General features: G+C 46.3%; 1 protein-coding gene across 2 annotated transcripts in view; it reads right to left on the bottom strand.

The window, feature by feature from the left end:
* Nucleotides 1-26,153, bottom strand: part of LOC120908875 (homeobox protein araucan-like) — a 104,182-nt gene that overhangs the window by 27,724 nt on the left and 50,305 nt on the right. For both annotated transcript variants that reach the window (XM_040320327.1, XM_040320328.1), the window contains exons 2-3: nucleotides 25,560-25,994; nucleotides 8,807-8,925 (exon numbers count right to left, since the gene is read on the bottom strand). In XM_040320327.1, the coding sequence (XP_040176261.1) occupies nucleotides 8,807-8,925; nucleotides 25,560-25,994 (554 nt within the window). The remainder of the gene's footprint in view (nucleotides 1-8,806; nucleotides 8,926-25,559; nucleotides 25,995-26,153) is intronic.

Here is a 26,153-nt window from a genome sequence, read left to right as displayed (position 1 = left end):
CCCCAGAATCCGGCAATCCGGCATCGGTCGCAAGACCACTTCTTGCAGGAACGCTACAGGAAAACGGGCACTGGAAAATGAGTTTGATCTCGATTCGATGTTTGTTGTCACCAGTATTCGTTGCGTTGTTCATTGACTGGCAAGCTAGTTCGGGGATTGACTGGGGGACACGTTTCCCGTGCTGGGACAGTGAAAATGGGACGCAACTTGCGTGCTGCAAATTATTTGCATAATAAAATTTGCGTAGAAATTGGGCGTCGGTAAATTTGTAGTAACTTTTTTTTTATTACTTTGCATGTTCATGCACACGATACGGGTAATATTGGGGAAAGAAAATCAACAAAAAAGTATTATTTTGGCAGAGCCTTTCCATCATATTTTAACCATTGTTATGAAGTTATAAATGTCTCACAAACACATCAAACCGCCCATTTGCAATTGACTTTACGATTATTGCGTTGCCCAAGCAAACATCCAAATCAATCCAAAACCCGTCGGCATAATGCACTGTGAACGACCGGCGCCATAAAATGGACACCTTTCACCGCCGCTCGATACCAGGCTCGATACATTGAACGTTACGGTGTCATGTTGGATCGTAAAATCAAAATTAAAATGCCTGCCAGGAAACGCAGGATTATCGTCACAAAGAAACCATAACCAGCCAGATCGTTATAATTCCGCTACAATCGCTTTTCCCTCCGCACGCTAACCACACGGGTTTAAGTGCTCAAATATCTGCACACGTTCCAGCGTTTTCATTACCATATTTGCAATTTCAATTTCGTCCATCAATTTCACCGCTACCGAAACGACCCCATCAACACAACATTACTAACGCGAATCGAATGAAAATAAATGACCATCAATCGCAAAGAAAGAAGAAGAAAAAAACGGAAGGGCAAAACAAAAAATCCACCCATGAAAGTGTGATTGAAAATTGTATCAACAGCATGAGCAATAACAAAAAAAGGACGTTTTCCATACAACATTGAAATGGCAACAACAACAAAAAAAATACAAACCTCAAATATCCTTCTTTCCCGCACAGAGAGAACTCCGCAAACAACTTCTGGCGACAACGGTGCGGATAAAGTGCAACCGACGCTTTAACGCGTCAGCGGCGCCCGGTGCTCCGTCGCGCCCGATCCGGACATCAGCAACGCACGCGGAGCGATAATAAAATATCATTCAATAAAAAATTGAAAAACGATTTAAGAGCCCATAAAAAATTCAAAAACTTTTACTTTCCCCGAGGCGCGTGTCCTGCAAGTGAAACGAAGTGCGGTTGTTGCTTCGGCCCTTCGGTGTTACTGTGAGAACTTCACTTTTTTGCTGTTGTAACAGTGCCTTTCAAAGGTCTATCGAATACGTTGCTTTATCCATCGGTCCCTTTGGAGGGGGGGGGGTATCTTTTTTTTTATTCGCTCTCTATCCTCCAGCTACCGGATTTTCTCTAACACATTTTCCCCGACCATCGGCAGGATGAGTGCGGTCGCGAGGATCCTTTCCTGGAGCCGTGTTTGTACGCGGTTTATTTCCGATCTTTCCACACGTTGGAGTGTGCTTTTTTTCTTATTCCTTCAATCGATGGGTAAAATATCCCTAGATGCTTCTTTATCCTCTTCTACCTCTTCTCATTCGTTGACAAAGAGCGTCCTTTTTTGCGGGGTATGAAAGTTTATCCACTCAGAAGCGAAACATGAAGCATTCATACCAGGCGTGAGGTAAGAATGAATATTCCCTACATCAATATATTCAGCTAACGTGATCGTAGGCTCTCAACAAGACTGCTCCAAATCTTGAAAGCAAATGGTTCTAAAAGTATAGTAGAAAATCCCTACCTTTTTTCACATATTAAGATGTAACCAACAAACAGTAAGGGTGAGAGGTATGTATACCAACGCGTAAGAAGGTCGCATTGAATGCGGATACTGAACCTGTTGAAATTTAAGGTGTTCGGTTTGGGGTAAAACGGAGACCTACTCCACGATAGGTTCTCCCAAATTCCAGCCTGCCCGTGAGTCTCCCACGGAAATAGCTGGGAAATTCGATACGACGGCTTATGGTACAACTTTAACATACGTTTTTCAACGCACACGCGCGGGCAGAGAAGTATACCAAGGCCTCCCACTTTACCCACCATTTCAATGCACCTTATTCTTATTCCGCTCGGAAAATCTGTCCATGTGCCACTTGACAATGATGTTTCTTCGCTTTTCAATAGTCCCTGCCTTCCCTCTCCACACCCGAAATCGATCCCCGATGATGGTCGTTAAAAGTGAAATCGAATGAAAACTGTTCACTGGCAGCCGATTTTTCCTAAGCGCCCTCTTTACCCACGGCACGGCACAAGGGGAATTGCTCGTGTGAAAATTCTACCACTTTCACACAAACACGTGCTCCGGGCTTCTCTGTGCCAGTCCCACGAACGAATGGTAAAGTGCCGCTGGCCAGCAATAAAAGAAATGCGAAAAAAGCTGTTTTCCGCGCATTCATCGGATGGAAAGTGTGAAAGCAGCTTCGCTTCATGGAAGAACGAGCGCACCCGAGCATAAGTGAAAGAACACAACCAACACACATACAACAACAAAAAATAGACCGTGGAGCTTCTTGTGCCGGAGGAAAACCAGATTGAGGTTTCCCAGCACACACAGGCATCCTTTGTGCCGGGACGGCAGCGAAGGATCACCGGTCCCACAACTAAGGGGTGGCTGACAAATTTCCCAGTTTCGGTACAATCCTTCAAATTGGCGTTTTCATTCGGTTTTCCTACCCTGGTCGCCGAACGCTCGAAACACGATTTTTCATCGGTATTAAATCGAAAAAGGGAGCGCCCAAAGTACCCGATCGATGGGCGGATGGAATGGATTCAGCGAGGAATGACGCTCCAAGAACGATAAATTTGCCAGTTGTAGGTGTGTTTGTGTGTGAGGGCGCGTGGGTCTATAGATGCTGAGGTTGTGCAAACGCTATCAGATTGATTCTTGGAACCGTTCCATTCCAACGCTATGCCACACGGATCTTGTGCTTCCGCTGTAGCCAAGGCGCGCAAAGGACGCTCGGCACCGATTCCGTTCGTGCTTAGCAAGGAGTCAATTTAGGGAGTCTGTTTTGATTGAGCACGTGAGTTATACCCATAAATATGATTTGCACTTGTTTAGCACGATGTTCATCTCCATTTGGTGGCCGATTCGATTCACCGTCTACCATCTGGAGCCATATGCAGTCATTGAGCCTGGCGCTCGCTGGCGCTTCTCAAGTTGGATCGATTTAAAAAAAGCAAATCTTAAACATGGCCGAGCACAGACGAAGCGGACGTTGTCTAGGCCGTGAAGGAACGGGGAAGGGCGGTAAGAAAATAGACTTCGAAGTGTGATAAATCAGAACACAAGGCTCGGCTGGGGCTTGCCCTTGACGGTGCTGAAACGTAGCTACGTGAAGGTTTTTGTGCCTCTCTGGAGGGTTTCACATCGGATTCATTCTGTTTGCTTGCCCGTTTTTTTGTGCGTTGCAATTCGGGAGAAGATAGGGAGGATTTATGCGATAAGTCTAATGCCAACAGCAAAAGCAAGAGTGGAAAGATCTATAGCCACTTAATTGCGGCACAATTATTCGGCCATTGATTGTTTGCTTGTGATGATTTCGGGGGTAGGACCTATAATTGGGTGCTCTTTACGGTTGGGCGCAATTGCCGTCGGAAGGGGTGGATAAACTTTTTGAGGCGGATGATTTATTGCATGCTGCTTCAGGAATGACCAAGGGAGGTCCTCGTAAGCGCCTCGTATCCGCAATGAGTGTGCAACACCACAGATCTAGCCCGCAACAACAGTTCATTCACAAAAATGTGTCCTCATAGATCATTACACATAAAAGATGACAGACACAGCTTTAGCACTTTCGACAACGCTCCATCGCTTACCACACGCCCGTTCAAACATCCCTAAAACCAAGCTCAACACTTCGGGTTACTCGGTTTACACGGAAAGTCAACAGGCGACTAATCACCATTGCTACCGTGCCAATCGTCCATGGGTCCATGGAGCTGGTCGCAATCGATACTAGATAAGTCAAACATCCTCAGCTTATGCATGTCAAACAAACATCACTCCCGTTCCGGAGGTTCCCTCCCGGCCACAAAGGACATGATATTTTGGGATGACAAATTTTATCCAATCATCCCCGCACTCCTTCCTCTTCCTCTTTCACGTTCGGTTACAGCTTTACAGCTCACCGGGTTGGGTCACCACCGCATATTTATTGGCCACAAACCAACCTCCCTATCGCGTCACCATCATCATTGGCAACGCCTGCGACGCTGGCGGGTGGCGTATAAACGGTAGCTAACTTTTTCGGGAGCGCGCGAGTGACTGATACCAGCCCATCACGGAACGGCAATCGCATGTTAAGCAAGGAATTTGGTATGTCGATTGAACTGGCTTCTTCTCTTCCGGCGGGCACGCAAACAGGAGGGAAGCTCACGCAAATCGTGACCCACACGGGACGAACCAGCGAAGGTAATGAAGAAGAACGAGAAGCAAGGCACCGAAAACAGTGTGCCGAACAAAATTGATCCATTTCTGCGGTGCATCAACTTCAGTAAAATCCACCTTAGATAGAAGGCCAAAAGTGATCCTTTTTTCTTGTTTTGCTTGGTGAATGCAAAATTAATGATGGCTGCTTTTTATGGTCAATATAACAATTTAATGCACACGGGAATGATGAAGAATCGGTTTGTATCGGTTTAATTGATGGTAGTTGTGGTGGTGCGTACCGGCGGGGCCAGTCTGCTCCTCAGAAGCCAAAACCGGATCACGTATTTGGTGGGAGCATTTTTATCCATTAAAGCATTACGTCAAGCTTTCGGGGTTGTACCGGCATTGTTGGCGGAGTGGAGGTGGAGGGCGACGCAGTTAAGCTTGACTAGCCAACATGCACTTTCAGCTGCTTAAGTCGCTGTTTAATGGTCAGGCTGCACAGTTTTGTCATGTAGCACTTGATACGGCAATAAAAATTGCTACAGCACATCGTTTTGTTACCATCGGTACTTGCCCGACCAATTCATCGCTCATCGAACCTCAAAACGCTGCAAATCAATGTGTGACGCTGTTAAATGTATAATCTCTCCAAGAGGGTACTATTTCCTGTTTTGGTGATGCTCTCGACGCTTCCAAAACCTGCCAACCGTGTGCCCATTAATCAGCTCACGAGCGTAACTCTCCAAAGCATCATAATAATCAGCTACAACCGGCAATCTGCACGGTGTAAACAAGCTGCGACCGCCACACAATCGCCCAGCAAAACAGAAACGACTGCCCTTTTTCCCAGTATACCCGCTTCCTTCCCGTCGGTGGCTTGGTCGTTCCACGCGAAATTATGTTGTACACACACGCACGCACGTACAGGTGCTATACGTTTCGGGACGCCGGCACGGATTGATCAAATCTTGCACTGCAGCGGTGCACTGAGCATTCCATGTTGCACTGTGAGTACGATGGGGATTGTGCCTGACTGCTTGCACTTCCGTGCCAATCCCTGAGTGTTTTCCCAATTGCAACATAATAGCTTCATATGTTATTCAAAATGATTCTCACCGGAATCGCCCTCGCAGCGTGCTCTCCAGCCCAACTGGCAATGGCACTTCCCGGCACGAACCAAGTACAGACATTCCCGACATCCGAGATCACCGGAACGCCCCTCTCCTGGCATAGCGAGAGGGCGTTGGATAGCAAAGATGCTGTCCTACTGATACTAGCGAGCTGGGCGATGGTGTGTAATTAAAAATTAAATGTGCATATGCAAGTTGCGTGCTATCTCTCCCGCTGCTCTCTCGCATCACATCAACACTTCAATCGCGTCCAGCAACGGGCTGGCAGCGCAAAGTTTTGTGCAAATGTGTGCCCAAGCCGGGTGCGCCATCCACGTTCAGCAGGACAATAGACCGCCCAGGAAACGTAAGGGCACGGTGCGTTGCATAATTTTGCCGTGATTATGGATGTCGGATGGTGGCAGCAATGCTCCGCTCGGCAGCAATCCATCCGCAGCGCAGGGTAGACAGTGTAAAGTTCTTGCCAAAGTATAGTGCTGAAGCGACGAGAAATTATCACTTTCTAGCTAACGGACCCCAGTGCTTGGTCGCCAAGAGCGGGCATCCGATGTGTTAATATGCGTGCACGTGTGAGTGTGTGTGTGTAATGCATTTATATGGTAATAATCAAAACATGGGATATTTATGTTCACGCATTGCAATTTATAATAATCCCTGATTATAAGGCAACGATTCTTGCTGCGATGGAGCTGGCTCGAAAGTAGAGCGGAGAACAGATTTAATGGTAGATCTTTTACACCGAAGCGTTGCAGTTGCTGTCTACCAACTGACTTTACCTTTAGCCCGGTTTGTTTCTCATATTCATTTTCATTTTATTTGCGTTAATGTTTCGGCACTAATGAAGATTCAAGGCGAACCAGAAGCTGCAGAAGAAAACTTGATTTTAAACGATACAAATAAGTAATGTGAAAATAGAATTTATTACAACACGCTGGTTGATGCACTTTGATACTGCTAGATGCATGAACCGTACAAGATGGCATGAGCTGGGCACATTAAGCCGGGTCTACATGTCCGTAAGAAAAGAAGAAAAAAAACCCACAAGAGCCCGTTACACATGTACTCCAACACGAATGCAACGAATATGGTTAACCTTGATCGGGGAAGAAAGCTTCCCCTTCTATTTCCAACTCATTTTCAGTTTATTGGAAATTTAATGAATGTTAACGTTTATTTTAACCGATGTCCTGTGCAAAGAGGCTTTTAATGTATGTGTTTTTTTTTTGTTTATACAGAAGTACTGAAGAGGCCAAATATTATCTTGCTGTGTGCGTGTGAGCTTGACTTACATGAACACATGTTCCAAGTCCATTATCGAAGACGTATCGCTTGTACGGGCTCTCTGCAAACAAGGGGTGCAAAACTGTCACGAAATTTAGACAGGTGCGAAAAGGCTGCATACCGTCCGCGCCGTACGCTCACCTTCACCTTTTTTTTTGCCTATGCAGCTGCGGCCTATGCAGCGAAACCGCACAATGGAATTTCCACATAACTGAAACAACGCGATAAAACGGACACCGTTGTCTTATACCTTCCTTTAAGGTCAGCGCTTCGAAGCTCTTGTCGCATCATCTGCAGCTCACTTGGCCCATTTTTCTTATCAGCTGGTGTGCCACTTGGCGGGGCTGACGGGGCGGATGCTTTCAGTGTTTTCTCTGTTTACTTGTGGCGTAATATGCATTATTGCCATTACATTAGGACCTTTGAAATGCGCGTGCAGCACATAAATTCCATTCCAGCGCCCCGTTGCCTGGTTTCTCGATTATAATTAGTTATACCCGAAAGTGAGCCCCCGCGCGTTCAGGCCCGTTCCCGGTCGTGGAGCGTTTATGCTAATTTGTACGCTGTAACGCAAGGAAGTGCGAAGTTGCGTTAAGGTGATCGAATGAGCGATTGTCGTGTACAAACGTCCAATCTTTGTTATCGTTTATATGCACCGATAGCCCCTGCGAACTCTCTTCTACCCTGCACTGCAACTTTCATTAACCGGAATGCGTCTGTATGTTATTATTTTTTTCGACTCATTTCCTCCTTTTTTTGCCCACCAGATGTTTTGCATATACAATGCACACGACCCGGCTGAGGAGATCGCAAAACATTCCCATTTTGCGTGTCTGTGTTAGTGGTGGTACCGTAATGGGGTCCTTCTCACAACTCCCAACTCCATTGCAAATTATAGTAAACTCCAGAAAGAAAGCTTGTACATAAATTCTAACCCATCGATAAAGACCGTTTTATGGGTGCAACATAGTTTTAAGTCAGTGATCCTGCAAAGCCGTTTGATTATTGGCCACCCAAAAGGCGTCAATACGCAAAGGAATTACCTTTCGTCACGCCATGTTCCGGCGGTAGTTGCGATACCAGCGCTTGCAGCCAACGGTGTTTTTTTGTTCCCAAACGGTGCCCGGTAATGGTGACCACAAATCTAAGCCACGGAACAACCACCCGAAGCATGCATGGAAACTCAATCTTTCGTTTCCACTACCAACGCCACCGCTTCCCGCGTTCACGCGATATCCTGCTCGGAAGTGAAACATGAGTTATGGCGCGCTGCTGGAATGTGTTCTTTTTCCACCTCAAACACACCAGGATACCGGGCCAGTGGGTAACGTATGCCGTTACATACGGTAGCAGTCGGCAAGGGGAATCGACAAGACCAATGGACGAAAGAGAGAGAAAAAAAATGTACATCCTTCCCTGACCCATTCAGTGAGGCCCCTTCGGTTGCACGAGTTCTTAGGGTGGAAAATTGCGGGAAAACTCCACCAAAACAAGTAGCGCTAATAATAATGAACCTCCCGAGCGAAAGTGCAGGAAGGAAGTAACTACTTTCCTTTTCCCGCTCGTTAGCAGGGGTAACTTGCGGGGATGATTCTAGTGGTGGCCAAATTGAATCACAATCCACCAAACCAATCCTCTTCGATAACCACTTTTTTGTTCTTCTTCTTCCTCTGCCGACCTCCGGAAAGGAAACAGCGGACACAGAGGGAGACTCTATACTCGAGCACGCGTGAGCGTGCTGTCCTTCGACCGAATTTCCGCCGATAAATTATTTTCTCATCCACTCCCTCATCACATTTTCCCCCATTTTTTTCTAGACGATGTGAACGTGGGAGTAAAAAGGCAATACTTTATCAGCACTAGTATTGGACAGCATTTGTGACAATGTGAGTGTGCGTGTGTGTCATTTCGACTTACCCATAGGCAGCTAAGGTTGGATCGTACGGATAGTATCCGGTCGTTGGCTGCAGTCCGGCGGAAGTCCACGCCGTCATATCACTTGTTGGCCCACTGTCCTTCAGGGCGTACGGGTTGCTCTGCAAAGGTGAAAGAGAAGACAAGCAAACAGGATGATAAAACATATGCTCAAATTGTTGTTCAAGCGCTCGCAGCAGCAGAACCTATGTTAAGACGAACGGAACTCTCGGCAACTCCCTGTTTTGGTTCGGAGGGGGAGGTTTGGTTCGGTAATGAAAGCATCACAGACACACAAAATTGTAAATTGAAAATACTGCCACATACGGCAAACGAACCATAGCTTCTTAAGTAGATGAGGCCAATGCGATGTGTTTCGTTCGTTCGTCCCACCGAGGGCAGATTGCGATCAAGCGGGCATTATTAGCACATAACCCGAGCGCTGCCGAGGGCGTGTTGATAGGTGATGGGCTTCCTGCCGCGTTCCACACATTCCACGCCGCTAGCCGCGTCCGCTCGAATTAGCCCGGACAAAACAAAACAATTAACACTTTTATGATTTTATTATTGTTTTGCAATGCAACGATTCCCCTCCCTTCTGGGGCTGGCACTCCGGAAGAACGGCGGGCGTCTCCCTTGCTACCCTCTCTGTGCTGCGAGTGCGAATGCAAGTGAGCGTGTCTCGTTTATGCTGCAAGTACGTTTATGGTGGTGATTTCATTTCCCTGCTGCTCCACCCGAAGGCCTTCCTCTACCCCCTCGTTCTCACACTCGTTCGCAGTTCCAATTCCGGATTGAGTGGCGCAGATAATAAGCAGCGACACGAACCATAGAGAGCGGGAGAGTGTGCAGCGTCGCCAAAGAACAACGACACAAGGCATGCTTGTTTGTAGTTGCTCCCTTTTTGCACTCCGGTTTTTATGATTAACAAATATACTCATCTCATGGTGTTTATTTTTCCTCACCCACGGATCCGTTTCACCGTTAGCATCATTGGGTGGGGGATTGTGGGGGGGGGGGGAGTTTTCCGATTGTTTATGGTGTGTATAATTTTGTTTTGTACCTGTATGCTTTCAGAAGCGATTATCTTTCGTCTTTCTGTTTTGTTGCTGCACGTTGCACCACAGCAAGCGAAGGAAGGAAAACAAAACTCCCCCCGAAAAACTTGCTGCATTGTAGAATGAATTACAAAGATCGGGAATATTAACTTTACTCCCGCTTCTCTCTCTCACTTAACGCTAATTATCGAAACATAGCGATGGATCAGTGAAAACAATCCACAACAATTCATGGTAATTTTTTAGCGAAGGAATCCTTCCCGACGATGCACCACTCTGGAGCGTAAAACAATAAACGCAAACGTAACAGAACGAAGGTGGTAGGAGGAAAAAATAAATAAACTGTTAAAACACACATAAACACGCTTACCCTGCAGACGAGGTGTGTGCGTATGTGTGCAGACCCTCAGCATGTGTTAACTTTTTGACCGACTTTTGCTGGTTGATGCTCTTTCCAACCCTTTCCGAGGGTTAAACAACCTGTTCCGCATGTTTTAATAGGCTCATAACAGATCCGTAAACTGGAGTTCTTAATTATTACATTTTATTTAAAACCAAATATGTTTTGTGCATAAAATTATAAACACTGTGGCGTTTATATCAGCGAGTCACTCGGCTGTATCGTGATCTTGTTGAATTGGATCGCTTGGAACGTAGTGCGTGGTTGTGTGATTTCTGTATGTGAAACACTTGTTTGCTGTGTTCATTTGTTTGAAATAAACTATTTTACACTTATAAAACGAGTGTTTCAATGCCACTCAACATATAAATAGCCCATTGCTATTGTAACACAGAATGTGTTCTTCGACAACAGCAATAATCGTCCGAAGATGTAGCCACCCTTACTTTCTCCCACAGCAGTCAGCAGACAACTTGAACCTAACATCAAGCAGTACACAATAGTTTACGATAATGAGCAAAACTATCGTATCGCATCGCGGAAACGATCAGTTACAACCAGGAGTTGAGACGCATCAAATGCACACAGGCGCATTGTTGTCGTTGCCGTTACTGTTGCTGCTGCTGCTGCTGCAGCTATTGCCGTTGTACATGGACGTACGACATTTTTTATGTTTCAATTAAAAGCCACCGAAATGCCATCAAGGTGATACGAAGGTATCCTTTTACAAGCTATAAAACCAACAATAAAAGGGTATTAAAAGAGAATGGCGTCACCACCCGGGAACCTCATTGCTCATCGGGGGCTCCTTTGTGCTCCGGCTATTTGTATCGAAGGGGCATGGTTGGCTGTCTTCCCCGGCACTGGTTCCCCCCTTTTATGCTCCGCTTTGCTCCAACCGTCCGCAATAGAAATAACGCCACTTGTTTCGTTGCATTGGCATTCCTTGCCCTGTTGTGGAAATGGCTTGGGCGTCTATTCTTGCTCGCACCCGAACCCAACTTTTCCACCCTGGCTCAATCGGCATAATATGCCACTCTTCATTTCACGCACGATCCCTCCCAGCCCGACCCGGTACTTGCGCTGATGCGCTCACGCACTTCGTCTGGCTTTGCGTCCGGGCAGGGAACACCGGCCGGTATGTTTATGGCCGATGGAGAAACTCGTTTGTTTACTTATGGGTGCACCTTCCCTGCCCGCAGATCGCTCGCGTCGAACGCACGGTTCATCAACGCGATATTGAGTTGTGCTGACGCTGGCCAATATATTTCTTGCGCACATTCGTACGACCGGCCGTGCGAACAGACGGGCATTTTATTTCCTTTTTTTTGTATTATTTATCACACATTATTATGATTATTAGCAATACATTTATTTCTCTCACTCTCTTTCTCTGTCTCTGTCTCTCTCTTTCTCGTGGATAGAGAATGGCTTCCGCCGCAGCACCTTTTGGTGCCGATGCTTTGGCCAGACGAGCAGAAGAGCGAGCAAAAATACCGGTAGCTAAGAAGGCAATCCATTTATCAGTTCCAGCCTAACAAATGGACCATCTTCACGTGTTGCCATCTTCATGCGTCTTACGCACGGAGCTTTCTGGGAGGAAGCCGCGCGTAGCGCAGATAAACCGGGACTGATTGTGGAGCGGGAGCTCAAGAACTTCTCGGGAAGCTGTTTTAAGCCGCACGATTGAGAAGGACATATTTAACGTGTTTATGATAAGCGGCATAGAGTGATCCCCTTTACGAGGAGATAGAGCAGCAGCCTAGGGAGCCTGCCAAGCGTCGCCCAGAAACACCTTGCATCTTGAATTCGTGTTCTTCCCCGTGCGGCACACGGTCCAGCCGTTTGGGTTCATAATTAATAAATTTATATCGCATCGGTGAACCAGCGGGAACGATAATGCTGCCCGGGCGCTCGTTTGCACTAAGCAAACAAGAATCGTGTCGTCGGCTCAGACGTCGTGGCCCGAACAGGCAAACAACCAGTCGACCAGACACGGTCAAAAGTGGCATTCCGTCGATAAAAATTAAGTTATTAATTCCTGCGGAGTGTATTTCGCTGCGTACTGGTACTTTTCACCTTTCGCTTCCATGCCCCTCGGAACGCACCCCGTGTTCCCACGCTACTTTGCACCAGTTTTTAGGGCTGACCGAGAAGGGCCCGCTCTGCGGGCTACCATTGAAGGGAGGCAGAACGCGTTTCGACGTTGATGGAAAAATTACTCTTTAACGCACATCGCACATCATATGCGCGACTGATGTGTTCCTTTTTTTATGGGAATTGATGTGCGTGTGCATGCTCGTTTGTGCGTTCTTTCCTTCGCAGCTCGCCCGGGCCCGATCATGTTCAAAGCCACACTACTAAGTACGGCCGTTCGGTTATTCGGACCGTTTAACCCGTGGAGCAGGTGCTAATGAAAGGAAATCGCCATGTACGGTGTATGACGCCGCGCTACTCCAAGCGCCCGCACGAGCGTCTGCTCGCCCGATCTAGCTCCCGAGGCGCCTCTCGCTCATCGGACCGATACGTCGAACCCCTTTCTTTTCGCGCCTCACGGGGCACATCCTCGGCATAGAACAACTCTATATGCTATGGATCCGTTTTAGGATCCGAAGCTTCTATACGCAACTCGGATCATAAATAATGTAGAAGAGCGTCTTTACGAGCTCTGAGGGTACTTTTTTTTCTTTTACATTTGCCGTTTTCCCCTCGCTTGTGAGCTTGTTTATTTATTAAGGTCAAAATTTGTAATGCACTAGCCTTAATCTAATAAGCCAACATTTTGGGCCAGCTCATGGACAGACATTAACCATCTCTCGGGCTAGACAAGTGTTAGCTAATGAAGATCAAACTTAAGCGATGATAATGCAGTCATCAAGAACATGCTATAAATGTGGCGATTAACATGACCGAACCTTTCTTATCACAACCGAAAACTGCTAGTGCAAACTTGTTATAAAATCTGCTGTGGCAAAAGATATTTCCTTTGTGCAATTGGTGATGAACATTGTAAAAGCAATCCTCCACAAAAAGATGACAAAGTAAAAAAGAAAGCATGACGAAGCGCTGAACGTGCTCAATGAGAATGCAAAAACTAAACCCAGACACCCATGGAATGAGTTTGAGGGCACAAACAAAAAAAGTTTCTGCATAAATCAGGCGATAAAAACGAAATTTTACAACCCCTTCCAGAGCTTAAATCCTTTTAATTTAACCACCATAATCCTGCTCTACATTCATTGAATTGCATATTTTAAGAAATTATACTCAACCCATCCCATCTGACCGAACCCGATTCTGGCCGCTTCTGAAAGGTTCTGGCCGAGCAAGAGTTACCGGAATAGGAATGGATTAACACGGTCACGGGACGCATTGCCGGATTTTGAGCTCTGACACATAACGGCCTGCGTGTTTTTGAATGGTGTTTGAACGGTTTTAAAAATGTCTGTTATGGTGATAAAATATTCCTTGTATTTGTTCGAGAAACCCCTGCTTAATCAGTTTTTAATGTGATTCAATCATTGTTTCTTCAATTGTTCTTCACTTCGTCAGATTATTCAAAAATAAAATAGAACTGATTTAGCGAATTTATTAGTTTGCACATCACAAATCGCTTCAATACGCTCCGCTTCAACATCCGCTAACCGTCCGTAACGCTCAGGTGGATTGTTCAAAAGGCAGATAAAGATTATTAGCACACCAGTGCGACAAACGGTGCGTCCGGAAGCAAACGATCGGTCGAACCGTCCCAAGATGGTGGCAAGTGGTCAGCAAAATAAAGCAAAATAAAACTCCCTATCCAACAACAACAACGACAAAAACCGGCCAAAGATACGGCAAACGGCTACCGAACACGCTTCGGATCGAAGGGGCCCGCAGGAGGTCGATGGGGACACTAAATAACGGTAGCCGCCAGCGCGGAATGGTATAGCGTGAAAAAATGGTTCAACTTCAACTGCCGGCGGAAGTGCTGGTGCTGGTGGTGGGAATGAAAGGTAGAAACAAAATCACCTACCCTGAATTATGATGATAGTAACGGAATTTATGTTGTGTTAATGACAATATCAGAGTGACATTAAATATGCGGCAATGTATTAGGCACGGCTGTGACTCGAACACCAGCGGGAAGGTTTATTAGCTGTGTTGGAAACTCAACCACCCGTTTTCTCTCTTTTTGTTAGTGTCTTTTTTATTTCTAATATGTTTTTTCTTTTCAACTAGCACACAGCATTTTCTACCACTCATACAGCGTCCCGGGGAGTCGATTTGTGCGCAACTAAAAAGAACGTGAAAGAAATATGTGATGTGCAAAAAAAAAACATACACTACCACACTACGCAACAGTGCCCGACTGAGAAGCAATGAAACAGCTGAAGAGGATAGCAAAAACACTCCACATCGACAACGAGTGTTGAAAAGATTAGTTTTACAACTTGATCAAAGACAGTGAACGGCGCTAGGTGGAGCTGTGTGGGGCTACTACATGCAGGGTGCAATGCAAGTTAATTAAACTTCACAACTGCGCCGCATATTGGCTTCACAGCAAATAATGCTGCCAATTTGAGTGCAGTGTGCAAAACTGGAAGCGATACAAACGCAGCAGAAAAAATAGTCCTCAAACCAACAGTTCGCCGTTCAAAAGGGAAAATTTGTCACTCATTTGCAGCTGCCACCGGGGGCAAGACTCGAGTGCGGCTCCCGAGTCTTTGACTGTTTGATTGATGACCGCTGCATCTGCATCTGAAGCCAGTCGGCAAGGCAGTCGGCAACTTCTTTTCGCTTTTGTTCGGACAGTTGTGCTGCCAAACTCCCGAGCGCATGCAAAAATTGTCACTCCGTACACTGGTACCGGCGGCCGTCTTGCAACCGATCGTGCCACTCTGCGTTCATCTTATCGCTGCTTATCATAATTACATGTACGTGCAGGGAAGTGGAGCAAACGCACAAGCACAATATGCTGGGCGCTGGATGCAGCCGTCACTCTTCGTTGCCGCTGTAATGAAACAAACGATTACAACGGCCAACAAGCGACGAAACGACCAGCGCGCAAACTGGCTGGCGGTACATTATTTTGGGTAAAGCGTTTTGTTGACGGTTTCTTGATTTTCTTTGCGGTGTTCCGGACTTGTAATGAGTAGTTTAATGATAATTAGATTCACCCTTCGGTTTCGAAATTGTTTACAGTGGTTCCTTGCCGGCTTGATGTTAGATTTATGTTGTGTATGTTTTTACTTGCGAACAAACACTGATGAAAAATGCGATAGCTGGTGGTTAAAGTGAGGCGACTTGCTTCATACAAAGAGCAATGCAAATTCTACAAAAACAACTTCGTTTTTGGGAATGTTTAAATTCTATTAAAGTAACGGTTTCAGTTTCATATATCTTTTTTTTCTGTATAGCGGTAATTATTTTCTCCTTCGTATAGTGATCATTAAAAAAGATCGCTTCTTCCTGGTGCCACCAACGTTTGTGTCTTGTTAGCGATATTAAATTGTTTCACACGTCATTGGAGTAACCTATCGTGCACTAGCTTGATCGTACAATTTCCGATGACCTGCGTTACGGATCGTCACCATGCGCTGCTAACAAACGAAACAATGCCATTCCAATTTGTAGAGCTTGTCAAAATAAATAAAGCTAACACAGATCGTCCTACCACGACCGCAGCAACGTTCACGATCGTTCACGTGCTTTTATTTTCCGCTTCATTTCATGTTTATATTATTATTATTGTTCACGATCTCAAGATCGTTGCTCTGCAGCTTTAGTACGGTGGGGCGAAGATTGGTACGACGGTCAGCCGCACGACGGTACGCTCAATGAATGTTTAGTTGTCCCGGGTCCCCGCTGGTGAATTGGGAAAAGGTGGCAGTAAATTCAGACACACAAGTCAAAGTGGCAATTTATGGCCAACGGGCTTCACGCATCTCCCGGGCAGATAAATATAATATGAAAGCTGTAACAAAGCCAAGCTCTCCCCCACCGCCGCACAGCGCGACAATCGCCGCCACCGCGCGGGTTGGTGCCACCGAGATGGCTCTGAGCAGCAATTCGGTAAGGTACATCGTCGTGAAAAGGACAGCGTAAAAACTGAGCGGGCGAGTATGTGTCGTTCGGTGGGTGGAAGCAGTCGCTTGCCAGCAAACGGCAGCTCGAGCAGCGACAGAGGCAAGAGCGCGAGACGTTGCGAATTGACCCTTTCCTTTATCGCCACTGGAAAATCGTCCGACACAAGAGCTCCCAAACCGTCAACGAGGTAATTTTTCTTCAAACGATTTTGTACGATTCCACTCCCATTTGCGCTGTGTTGCGGTTCTTGCGTCCTGTGCGGCTTCGAACAGGAAATTGCTGCAAACGACGCGAGAATGAAACGTGCTGGGATGTGGTACCATTCACTTCTGGTGCACGTACCGAGTGTAAATCTCATCGAAACGAGTTGACCACTCCATTCATAAATATACTTCGACGCAGATTTAGATACCACGAAATCGACAGCACACCGTACCTGGCAGCATCAACACCGTCTCAGCGGAACGTGAACGACGCTGTCGATAGCAAGCGATCGTGGTGTAAAGGTCTACAAAGAGTTTTCTTCTGGAAATCGGTAGTGAAACAGAACCAGAGGCCTGCAAGGCTCACAATTGGTAAAAATATTTATTATTTCTGTATTGAAACTGCTGAAACTGATTTTTTGTAAAGATTGAAAAACTAGCGCAATTCCACTGGCAATGACCCTTCTATTCCTACCATGGATTTGGATTGTTTGTTCAATATAATATTTAAATTTAATTTCCACCTCCTTCTCACACCGCACACGGGCGGAATGTGATAATTCCACGCCAGCAAGAAGAATACTGCTCGTGAAAAATGGCTGCACACCAGACTGCACACACAATAATACGACACAAGCGACAACAAAAACGCGAATACCTGAACCAATGTGGCCGACTCCTGCTGCTTTCTATGGAGCTGTCAGGCAGGGAACGAAACGAATCCCAAACGAAACATCCCAAAACCCCGAAACTTGTCCTCGATCGCACTGCGTTGCAACGCTGCAACGACCAGCAACAAGAACGATCCATTCGATCTCGGCACACACACACACACGGTGGTGAAGATTACAAATACGATTTCTATACATTTTATATTGCTGGATTCACACAATCGGTGTGAACTATCTGAATTGGGGTGTTTCGCGATTCGCTGCCAGCGTACGCGACCGATTGGGGCAGAAGGGTCGCGACAGCATCCGCAAGCTGCCTATCGGCGGCTACAGCACATTTTAGCATCCGATCGTGAGCGCCTTAACCACGAACCTAACAATGGGACCCACAACTGTCTAGGGTTAGGGACAGCCGGAGCCGGGCCAAGCATTCGCGAGACGATTTCTGGGAATTTTCGGCATGTCCCGGCAGCTTACCTTTTCCAACAGGATCGCTCGCAGTGCAGCGCGTTAGCGGGCGTCCAATTCGTTCCCAAAGGAATCGTCTCGGCTGGCCCAACCCGGGAAGGGAAACTTAAGCGGTGTAGCGGTGAAGATTAATTTACATTCCCCAATTGTGGTACCCAGGACACAAATAACAACAACAAAAATGTCCCCTAAAGAAACGGTTGACACCCGCAGGAACGGTGGAGGTTGCGGAATTTGCAAGATAAAAGAACACTGGAATAGCTATACTTGGGCTCAGCAGAACATACGATCTGTTGCTGGGTGCAGTGAATTGTTATGCCTTTCCCAATGGAAGCTCATTATTAATCCTAATGACACATCGATGTAATGAGTTGGCATGGAATTTAAATCGTCTGATACAATACGCGGTAATTAGTTGTTTGCAATCGAGGTGGCTAATCTATTGATGCTATGTGACATTTACCTTCGATGCAAGACCTTTAGCTGTCAACTAAGGCTGTTGAACTGAAACTGTTGAAATATCCTGTGCGTATAATGGCAAACAATAGGATGTTACTACCATTTAAAAATTGTGCTCATTAAACATAAATCATTCTTGACTGACTTATTCAAGCAATGGCTCTCATATTACGTAAAACAAATCTTAAATATACTCCTAATTACACGTTACAACATCAAAGCTGTTTTGCATACGCCCTCCGAAACGGCCATTGCCGATAAGTAAATTAGGCTATTGCAAAGATTAGCGACATTGCTTTAAGGAAGCAGACGGAAGACCTTTTGAACATGATTCGCTCCGTTGCCTTCAATTGAGATGCAAATTAAGATTAATTTTATGTGCTTCTATCTCAGCTCCCCCTTTTCCCCCTGCGGCTATTAGAAATCCGTTGGTTTGCAATGAGATTTTCGTTTACCGGATCAGACCCACGACCAATTCGGCTGTCTTTTGTGTATTTAGTGGATGATGTATTTATTTTTATCTTTCCCAACGAGCGTTTGATGGGCTCTCGTTGTTTTGCGTTTTCCCGCAAACGACATGAAAATTAATTGCCTTCTAGACCTCACGAAACATACCACCGCCAACCGGAGAGAGGAAAAACGAAAACGAACACTGAAGTACCGCGCGACAGCGATAAAACATTTTACTTTTAAGCTTCAGTTCACGTCCGGGCGCTTGTAGGTGGGCCGGGTCCGATGGTGACGACAGGGTCGATAAAAATGGATCGTGAAGATAGGGAAAGGTCTTTGCTTTTCCTTTGCACGTGCTGCACACTCACCCAGCACGAAGGGCGCAAGAGGGGAACTTGCTTTTAATTGGGCCTACCAGTTCTTTTCGTTCAATCTTTTGCCTCTTATTTTTTTGTTTTTCGGTAGGACCTCTGCCACATCATTGCCACCTGTGTGGGTGGTTAGCCCGTTTGGTCGGCTCTGTGCTGGCCGTAACCGAAGACCACCAACCGGATGGACGAAGCGGACGGCCTCACTGTATGCACGTGCCATGCAAAGGCCCAAAAACTCCTTCAAAAACAAAGCGGAAATAAAATCCCGGTGGCAACCGCCGAACAGAAAAGGAAGAGGTGGAAAAAAATACCACCGACAGCAGTAACCCAAAAATTCCCCTGGGTGGCCAACTCTTTCAGCGCGAACCTCGAAGTTGGAATATTAAAATTTCGAACCATCATTATTACACCTCGTTATGGGACCCGCTCTTCCTTCCCGGCATGCCGGTGTCGGTGAGCACAACACCATCAATAAAACTCCTTAATGATTCCCTTTTTTCCAAACCGGTGTACGACCCAGACCGTTCCAGTTTGAAAAAACAACAACAACGGCTTGCATCCCTTTCGATTAAACACCAAACACCCAAGGGTGGAGGCGAGGCTGTTAGAGTGGTGTTAGACGATCGATTTCGGTAAGATGTGCCGTCGACAAAGCCACACAGACAGAGGACTGAGCACACAACACACAGCACTGTACACTACCTATCTATAAATACTCGATCACACCCGGGTCGACTCGGCAGTGGCGATCGCAAAACCCCAAAAAGGTGATGACAGGTTGAGCTGGCTCAGAAAGCATAGAGCAAAGGAAGCGCGAAACGGTTCAGAATGGGATGAATGTAAATGAGTCGTTCGCATATCGAACGAAAGCCGATCGCGGTCTGCAAAAGAGCAGACGACCATACCGGAAAGCACGCGGTACGATGCACAAACACAGGAGGCACAGAAAAAGAATGAATCGGTGCAAAAAGAAAGCAAGAGACACGAGCAGAGAGCCTTCGCCACCCCGTCGACGATTGGACACGGGACGATCGGACGCAGCAGGCACACGCGGATCGTAAGTAAATTTGAAATTAGATAAAATGAAACTGTCAATTAATTTTATTCTCAGCAAATAAATTTCATTCCATCGCTTCCTTCCCTTCCACCAATGGAGGGCCCTTTGTGTGTGAGTGTGTTGCATTGTTTGGTTTCGTCTCGCATTCGCGTGCCCTCGCAAAGCCTGGAAGACCTTCGCAGTTGACCCCTTTTTGGTGTATAATCCCTTAGCGAAAGGCTTTTTCGGTGGTCCAGGTCGAATAATTAAGCAAAATTGTTTTCGGTGCCTGTTGCGCTGGGCCACACTCTTAATCTTGTGTTCTTGTGTCGCTTTTCTTCTTTATTTGTTTTTTTTCGATTCTTGCTACTTTTCTTGCCAATGTTCAATGTCTTCTTTTTATTTTGCATGTTACCTCTCTCTCACTTACTGTTTCTTTCTTTCCCTCGCTCTTTCTTCGTTGTTCCATAGGTGTGTGCTTGCTGCTTCTTCCTATCTTCAACTGCTCTTATTTTAATTCCTTAATTTTCCTCTCATTAAAACCATTTGCCTCGCGTATGAATGTGTGGCGCACCATCGTCTTGCTTCAAACAACGTGGTACGTGCGCAAATGGATATGGTAAATCGTAAAACCATGCAACGGCCCTGCACCCTCTCTCTCTCTCTCTCTCTCTCTCTCTCTCTCTCTCTCCGTCTCTCTCTTTCTCGCTCTTTCTCTCTTTGTGCGTCGTTGGTGGGTGTTAAAAATGGGTTTGCGCTTCAACCGCACCGATAGCTGCGGTCGAATTGATAGATTAGATCGCGAATCAATGGATTCCGCAACTTGCGAGGCTTGCGCAAAGTGGAATGTATTTTCACGCAGAGGGCTAGAGGAGAGCGCTCGTAAGAGTGTTCGCAATAAAAATTTAAAATCACGCTCCATCGTACACCCTGCGCTAGTGGTCGTTCGTGATGCTAAGTGTTGGGTGATTATTTACTGGAAAACTGCTTTGATTTTTGGTTGTTGCTTGAAATGCTTAACTTTACCAGACTTTAACATCGGAATAAATATCCATTTTGGTAAACACCATTACCCTCCGTCCCATGCATGATGGATCGTTAGCAGTGAAAGACGGCACGTAAATAAAATACCCTTGTCGAGAGTGATGTTTGTGTCAAATCGTATTTCATTCGCTATTTTATAAGCTTAGAATCGAACCAAGCACCTGGAATCGAATTGGAAGCGCATCAAAGGAAGCCTCCACCAGCGCCCGATCCCGGAACCATGCGTTTCAAACTCTTTCGCATCGATTGATTTCCGCTGTTCGCTGTCAAGATATGTCAAGCACTCTTCAGGAGGCATCCTGGCACGGTGGAGTGCACTACCACTCCAACCACCGTTTCCTATCGCGAGCGGTTCAACTGACGTACACGTTACCGTATGACGATCGCTGACGGGCGTCTGTAACGATAGCGTAGATAACGCTGCGTTTCAAGTTAAGCCGAAACGAACCCCCGAAAAAATAAAAAAATAAACGAACACACTGCTGTCACGAACAATATTGAATGGTTGCAATCGAGATCCAATCGAGCAGACGGCAAAAGGGGCAGAACTTTTTGTCGATAACCGATTGGAACCTAAAACATTAAAGATATAGGTGCGGGGGGGGGGGGGGGTGCACCACGAGCATTTGGTAAATCAAAGTAAATGCAAACCGGGTCATAATTGATTGCTTTTTTCTGTAGCGCTTCCGGTGCCGTTGATACGTTGGCAACGGACACTGGAAGACCTAGACCATTATTTAACCGCCTTACCTTTCCTCTACGTTTGACTTATTAGTAATACACAAGCAACATCATGCTGAAAATAGTACTTCTACGCACTTGTGCTAAGCTTGCTTGCTAGCTTATATCATTCATTACTGACACAATTTCCTCATGGAGCCATGTAGAACGGGGCACAACTATTTGTTGCAGTGAAGGACCTCCAATCAGCGGTGACACATTAGAACGCAAAAAGGTGTTTATCGTCACGGCGACATACGCAGAAGGGGGGATAGGAAATGGGTTCCACTTCAATCCAGGAAAAAAGGCATGCTATCATGCCAACAACCGATAACAATCTTTGTTCAACGTTTCAGCACAAAACGATATTCGTGTTTCGGCATAATTATGAACGTCGATAATCAGTGCGTTCGTCTTGATGGCATTTCACTCGATGGGCAAAGGTGGAAGCCTGGCCACATACTCACGCGAAAGGAACTGTTTCCTGTCGTGTGTGTTTTAGCTCCAAATGAGGTTGACGCGGAGAAAGACCTCCAAAATAACTAACAGCACCCTTATCGAAGACTTTGCGTCAACACCGCTAAGTAGGTTCCTTTGTGGGTGATTTGATTCATCCCTCAACGTTTTGGAAAAGGGTGACATAATTAGTTAATAGCTTATCTGCTGACAAACGCGTCCCTTTTGTGTGGTATGCTACGCCACACTTTCACACACCCGTAGTGCTGTTGATTGTTGGTGTAAAAATCAATTCCAGGCCCAATTTCAAGCCATAGCCAACGATAAACCATCGAAACGATTTTCTCCGGTGTCAGTAACCGACACCGTATGTCACGATTGGAATAATGATATCGAATGCACGCAGCAGGAGGACCCTTCCCCCAGGGGTGTTCCTTAAGCACCCTCGGCAAAGTAGACGCACTTCTCGTACGTACTTGATGGTCACAATTATTTGCTTCATTTGTTGGGCCTTTCGTTCGAGCAAATGCTTTAAAAACGGCTGTACCTTCTAACATAAAACGGAGTAGTGGTGCAAGACAGCAACACACACATCTAAATTCGGTATTAAACTCATTAAACTGCGCCGTGTTGGAATGTCAGGGGACAAATTTGTTTCACCAACTGACACAAGTGCACCAAAAGTGGACAAAAAGGCTAACCTCCCTTATACCACAATGTTTTACAACCCTCCCCCCAAATAAGACATCGTAAGCTGTTTGGAAATCGCCTCAAAACTCTGCTAGGCTGTTGCGCTAATGCGATAATGGTTTGTTAAATCAGTTCAGTCTGACAGCATCGATTTGTGCGACTTTGTTGGGTTGCTTTCCCAGCCGAGAGACCCACGGTCACCGCCACGGTCAGTTTAAGCGATTCAAGTGATCGTTTTCCGTTCTTCACTTACGCGCGAAGCCTTCGCGCGCCCTTCTAATGCATCACGTTCCACGGATTGTTAATCCCGGGGCCCCGGGAAACTTTTCCCTCGCTCGAGATCGAGCAACTTGAAACTCGTGGTGGCTCGTGGAGGGTCCATGTGCTGCATTCCGAAGCATTCCAGCGATATTATTCGGTATGAAATTGAACACCAATAATCTACTTAGTTTGAAAAAGTTTTCCCGTTCGCCCCACGACCCAAGTCTTTCGCCCGCGTGCAGCCGAAAGGAATGTGTGAGAACGTGTCCTATCCGTAGATAATGTGGCAGCAAGTGGCAACACCATGCCAGACGGACGAATGGAGGATAGAGCGGCTTACAACGTGTCTCCCTGGAGAAGGATTCAAGTGTGTCCAGCGACTGGACGAAGCAAAACCGTCATTAGTGTTTGGTGCGACTATCGTTCTTGCTTTCTAGACTGAACCCAGCATAACTACATACACACACACACACACATATTCGTGCAGCAGAACTCACGAACACGAACGTCTGACCGCCGGACACCGAGCGAAAGCCACGGCCATTTGGGTAATTTCGTATTTATAGCGAAAGGGGTTTAATTTACATCTTGTTATACATTTATTTTAAGTACACGGGGCCGGCAAACGACGACTGCACAGGCCAACCAAACCCACGTTGGCGGGGCAGGAAGGCGATGGGTGGTCTTGGGGAGCACTACTATTATGCTTGTGCTTTGCGTTTGCAGTTTACTCTGCAGCAAGACGCAAAGGACCGAGAACAAAACGGAGGTTAAAAAATGCATTCACGTCCCGCAGGACTCCCAAACACGGAGCTAGAGGAAAGGGTTTGCATTCCACAGATCCTGCCAAGCGAACGATAACGAAACCCGGGGCCCGGGATAGCAGGTGACGAAATCGGAAGGGCTGATGGCTGGCGAGACTAGTGGCTGCACATCCGTCTGCACCTCGGAACACTACCGGTGCTAAGTGTTTGGTCAGTGTCTCGCCATTTCCCTCCAGTAGCAACGAACGATGCCGCATGCGCATTCACAAACATACACATACCACCGCATACAACCGCATGTAAGGTACATCGTGAATTTGTGGAATCCTTTTACGAAGTGCAGTACAACATTTTGCAAATGCACTGCCACACTGCTTCCGCATTACATGGGTAATCCTTTATACTAAGTCGGTGTTTCAAAGCTTTTGCTTTGTAATTGTAGAACGTTCCAATTGGGCATCGTTATTTTATAAAACAGAGTGGAAATACACTTGGTGGTTAATGTCTTATAAAAGGTTATATTTAAGTTATTTTATTGTAGGTTCAACACCATTTGCAATCGTTATAGGATGTAAAAATTTATTTTTTTTGGAATCAAACTTAAACAGTTTAACTTAAATTGTATGCAACCGAAATGTTAATCTAATCAAATAAAGTGATTTTACTCATACACAAATTATATGAACAAAAACAAGATCTCTTTAAGAGTTTCTTTAGCGTTGGAGACCAGTAATTCCTATTGGAGGTTTCAGTGTCCTAGATACGCTTCCTCACCAAGAAGTTCTGCAACAATCTTTTGCAATAGCCTTGCGGATGTTTCATTTTCATTGTAGCGCTGTTGTGTTGTTTTTTCTCCTTTTTCTACACTCCACCTCCACGTCATAAGAACTCAAAGGATAATCTGCGTCTGCCATAAACATGCAGTATTTTTGTTACATTTTCGCACTCACTTACTTCCACATTTCAGCATTATCTTCCCGCCATTCCTTCGCCCTGGCAGCGAGAATCCAATCGGGCTGGCAGCCCGCATTCTATTTGCCGACGGTTTTGTTGCACGAGAAAGAGAAAAGAAGCGGGGTGGACACGAGCTGGAGAATTTTTCAACTCCAAGGAGATACAACGACAACCGACCGTGGTGCGTACGCAACCAGAACGAAAGGACCCATGAAAAACCGGCAAATAATCGAGTGAGTGGTTTCGTGACGGGAATGCGAAATTCTGGCTTCATTAAGTGGCCCCCGAGCTCGCTTGGGCGAACAATGTTGCCACAACCAGTCGCAGCAGTTGATGTGGCGTTGTTGGGTTAGGCTTTTTACAAAGATTTAGGAAAAGTTTCCGACTAAGAAATCGTTTTAAGAATTTTAAGTTTTTATAAAGCGGAAGCGAACCTTTTCGGGGTGATAGGCTTTCGAAGAGAGTTTTACATTTTGATTGGATATTCAACATGAATCAAAGGAAAGAAAAAACCTTTTTTCAATCTTAACCAAGAAGGTTGATATTGAAAGAGTTATATTATTATTTATCCTTCAAAAATATTGGCTGAAGAGATTCCTCTGTGGCTGAAATATTAATTGAAAATCGCTATTGGTTTCACACTGAAATCACACACAAAAAAAAACATACACAAAACACTTACCAGCGGGGAGTAGAAGGCGGAACTGTCCACACCGATGCTCGGATAGGGGTTCTGCTCCGTCGAAGGGTAAGGCGTCCCGTACACACCGACACTTCCGGTGGGAATGCGCGAATACCCGGACAGCGCTAACCGGGCGGAGTCGTACTGACACGAGCAAACCGTCTGTCCGGACACGGGATCGGTCATGATCGGGCGGCCATTCTCACAGCAGGATGTCGTGGGTCCACCACCACCGCCGCCGCCGCCGCCTCCGCCACCACCACCGCCACCACCTAGGGAGGCATTGTTTTGCGAGGTTTGCGAGACGGCCCCGGGACTGAGGGCACCGGACGGAGCCCCCGTGGCCGAACCACCGGGACTGAGCGAGGGCGCGTTCGTGGCAGAGATCGGTGACTGGGAGCTTGCGGTTGTCGTCTGTCCTCCGCTAACGAGCAGCTGCAGGCGTGGAACGAGAAAGAAACAAACAAACACATTCATCAAACACTCAAAACCGCACACGAGCCCAGTGAGCTTCCACCCTGCATGCTTGCGAAACCACGAACTTGGTTTACGGTTTAATTAAATTATTATGACCCTCGTTTTGACGTCCCACGT

This window comes from Anopheles arabiensis, chromosome 2 (genome assembly GCF_016920715.1).
Source record: "Anopheles arabiensis isolate DONGOLA chromosome 2, AaraD3, whole genome shotgun sequence".
Classification (NCBI taxonomy): Eukaryota; Metazoa; Arthropoda; class Insecta; order Diptera; family Culicidae; genus Anopheles; species Anopheles arabiensis.
Note: the sequence above shows the minus strand (reverse complement) of the source record. Positions and strands in the feature narration are given on the sequence as shown.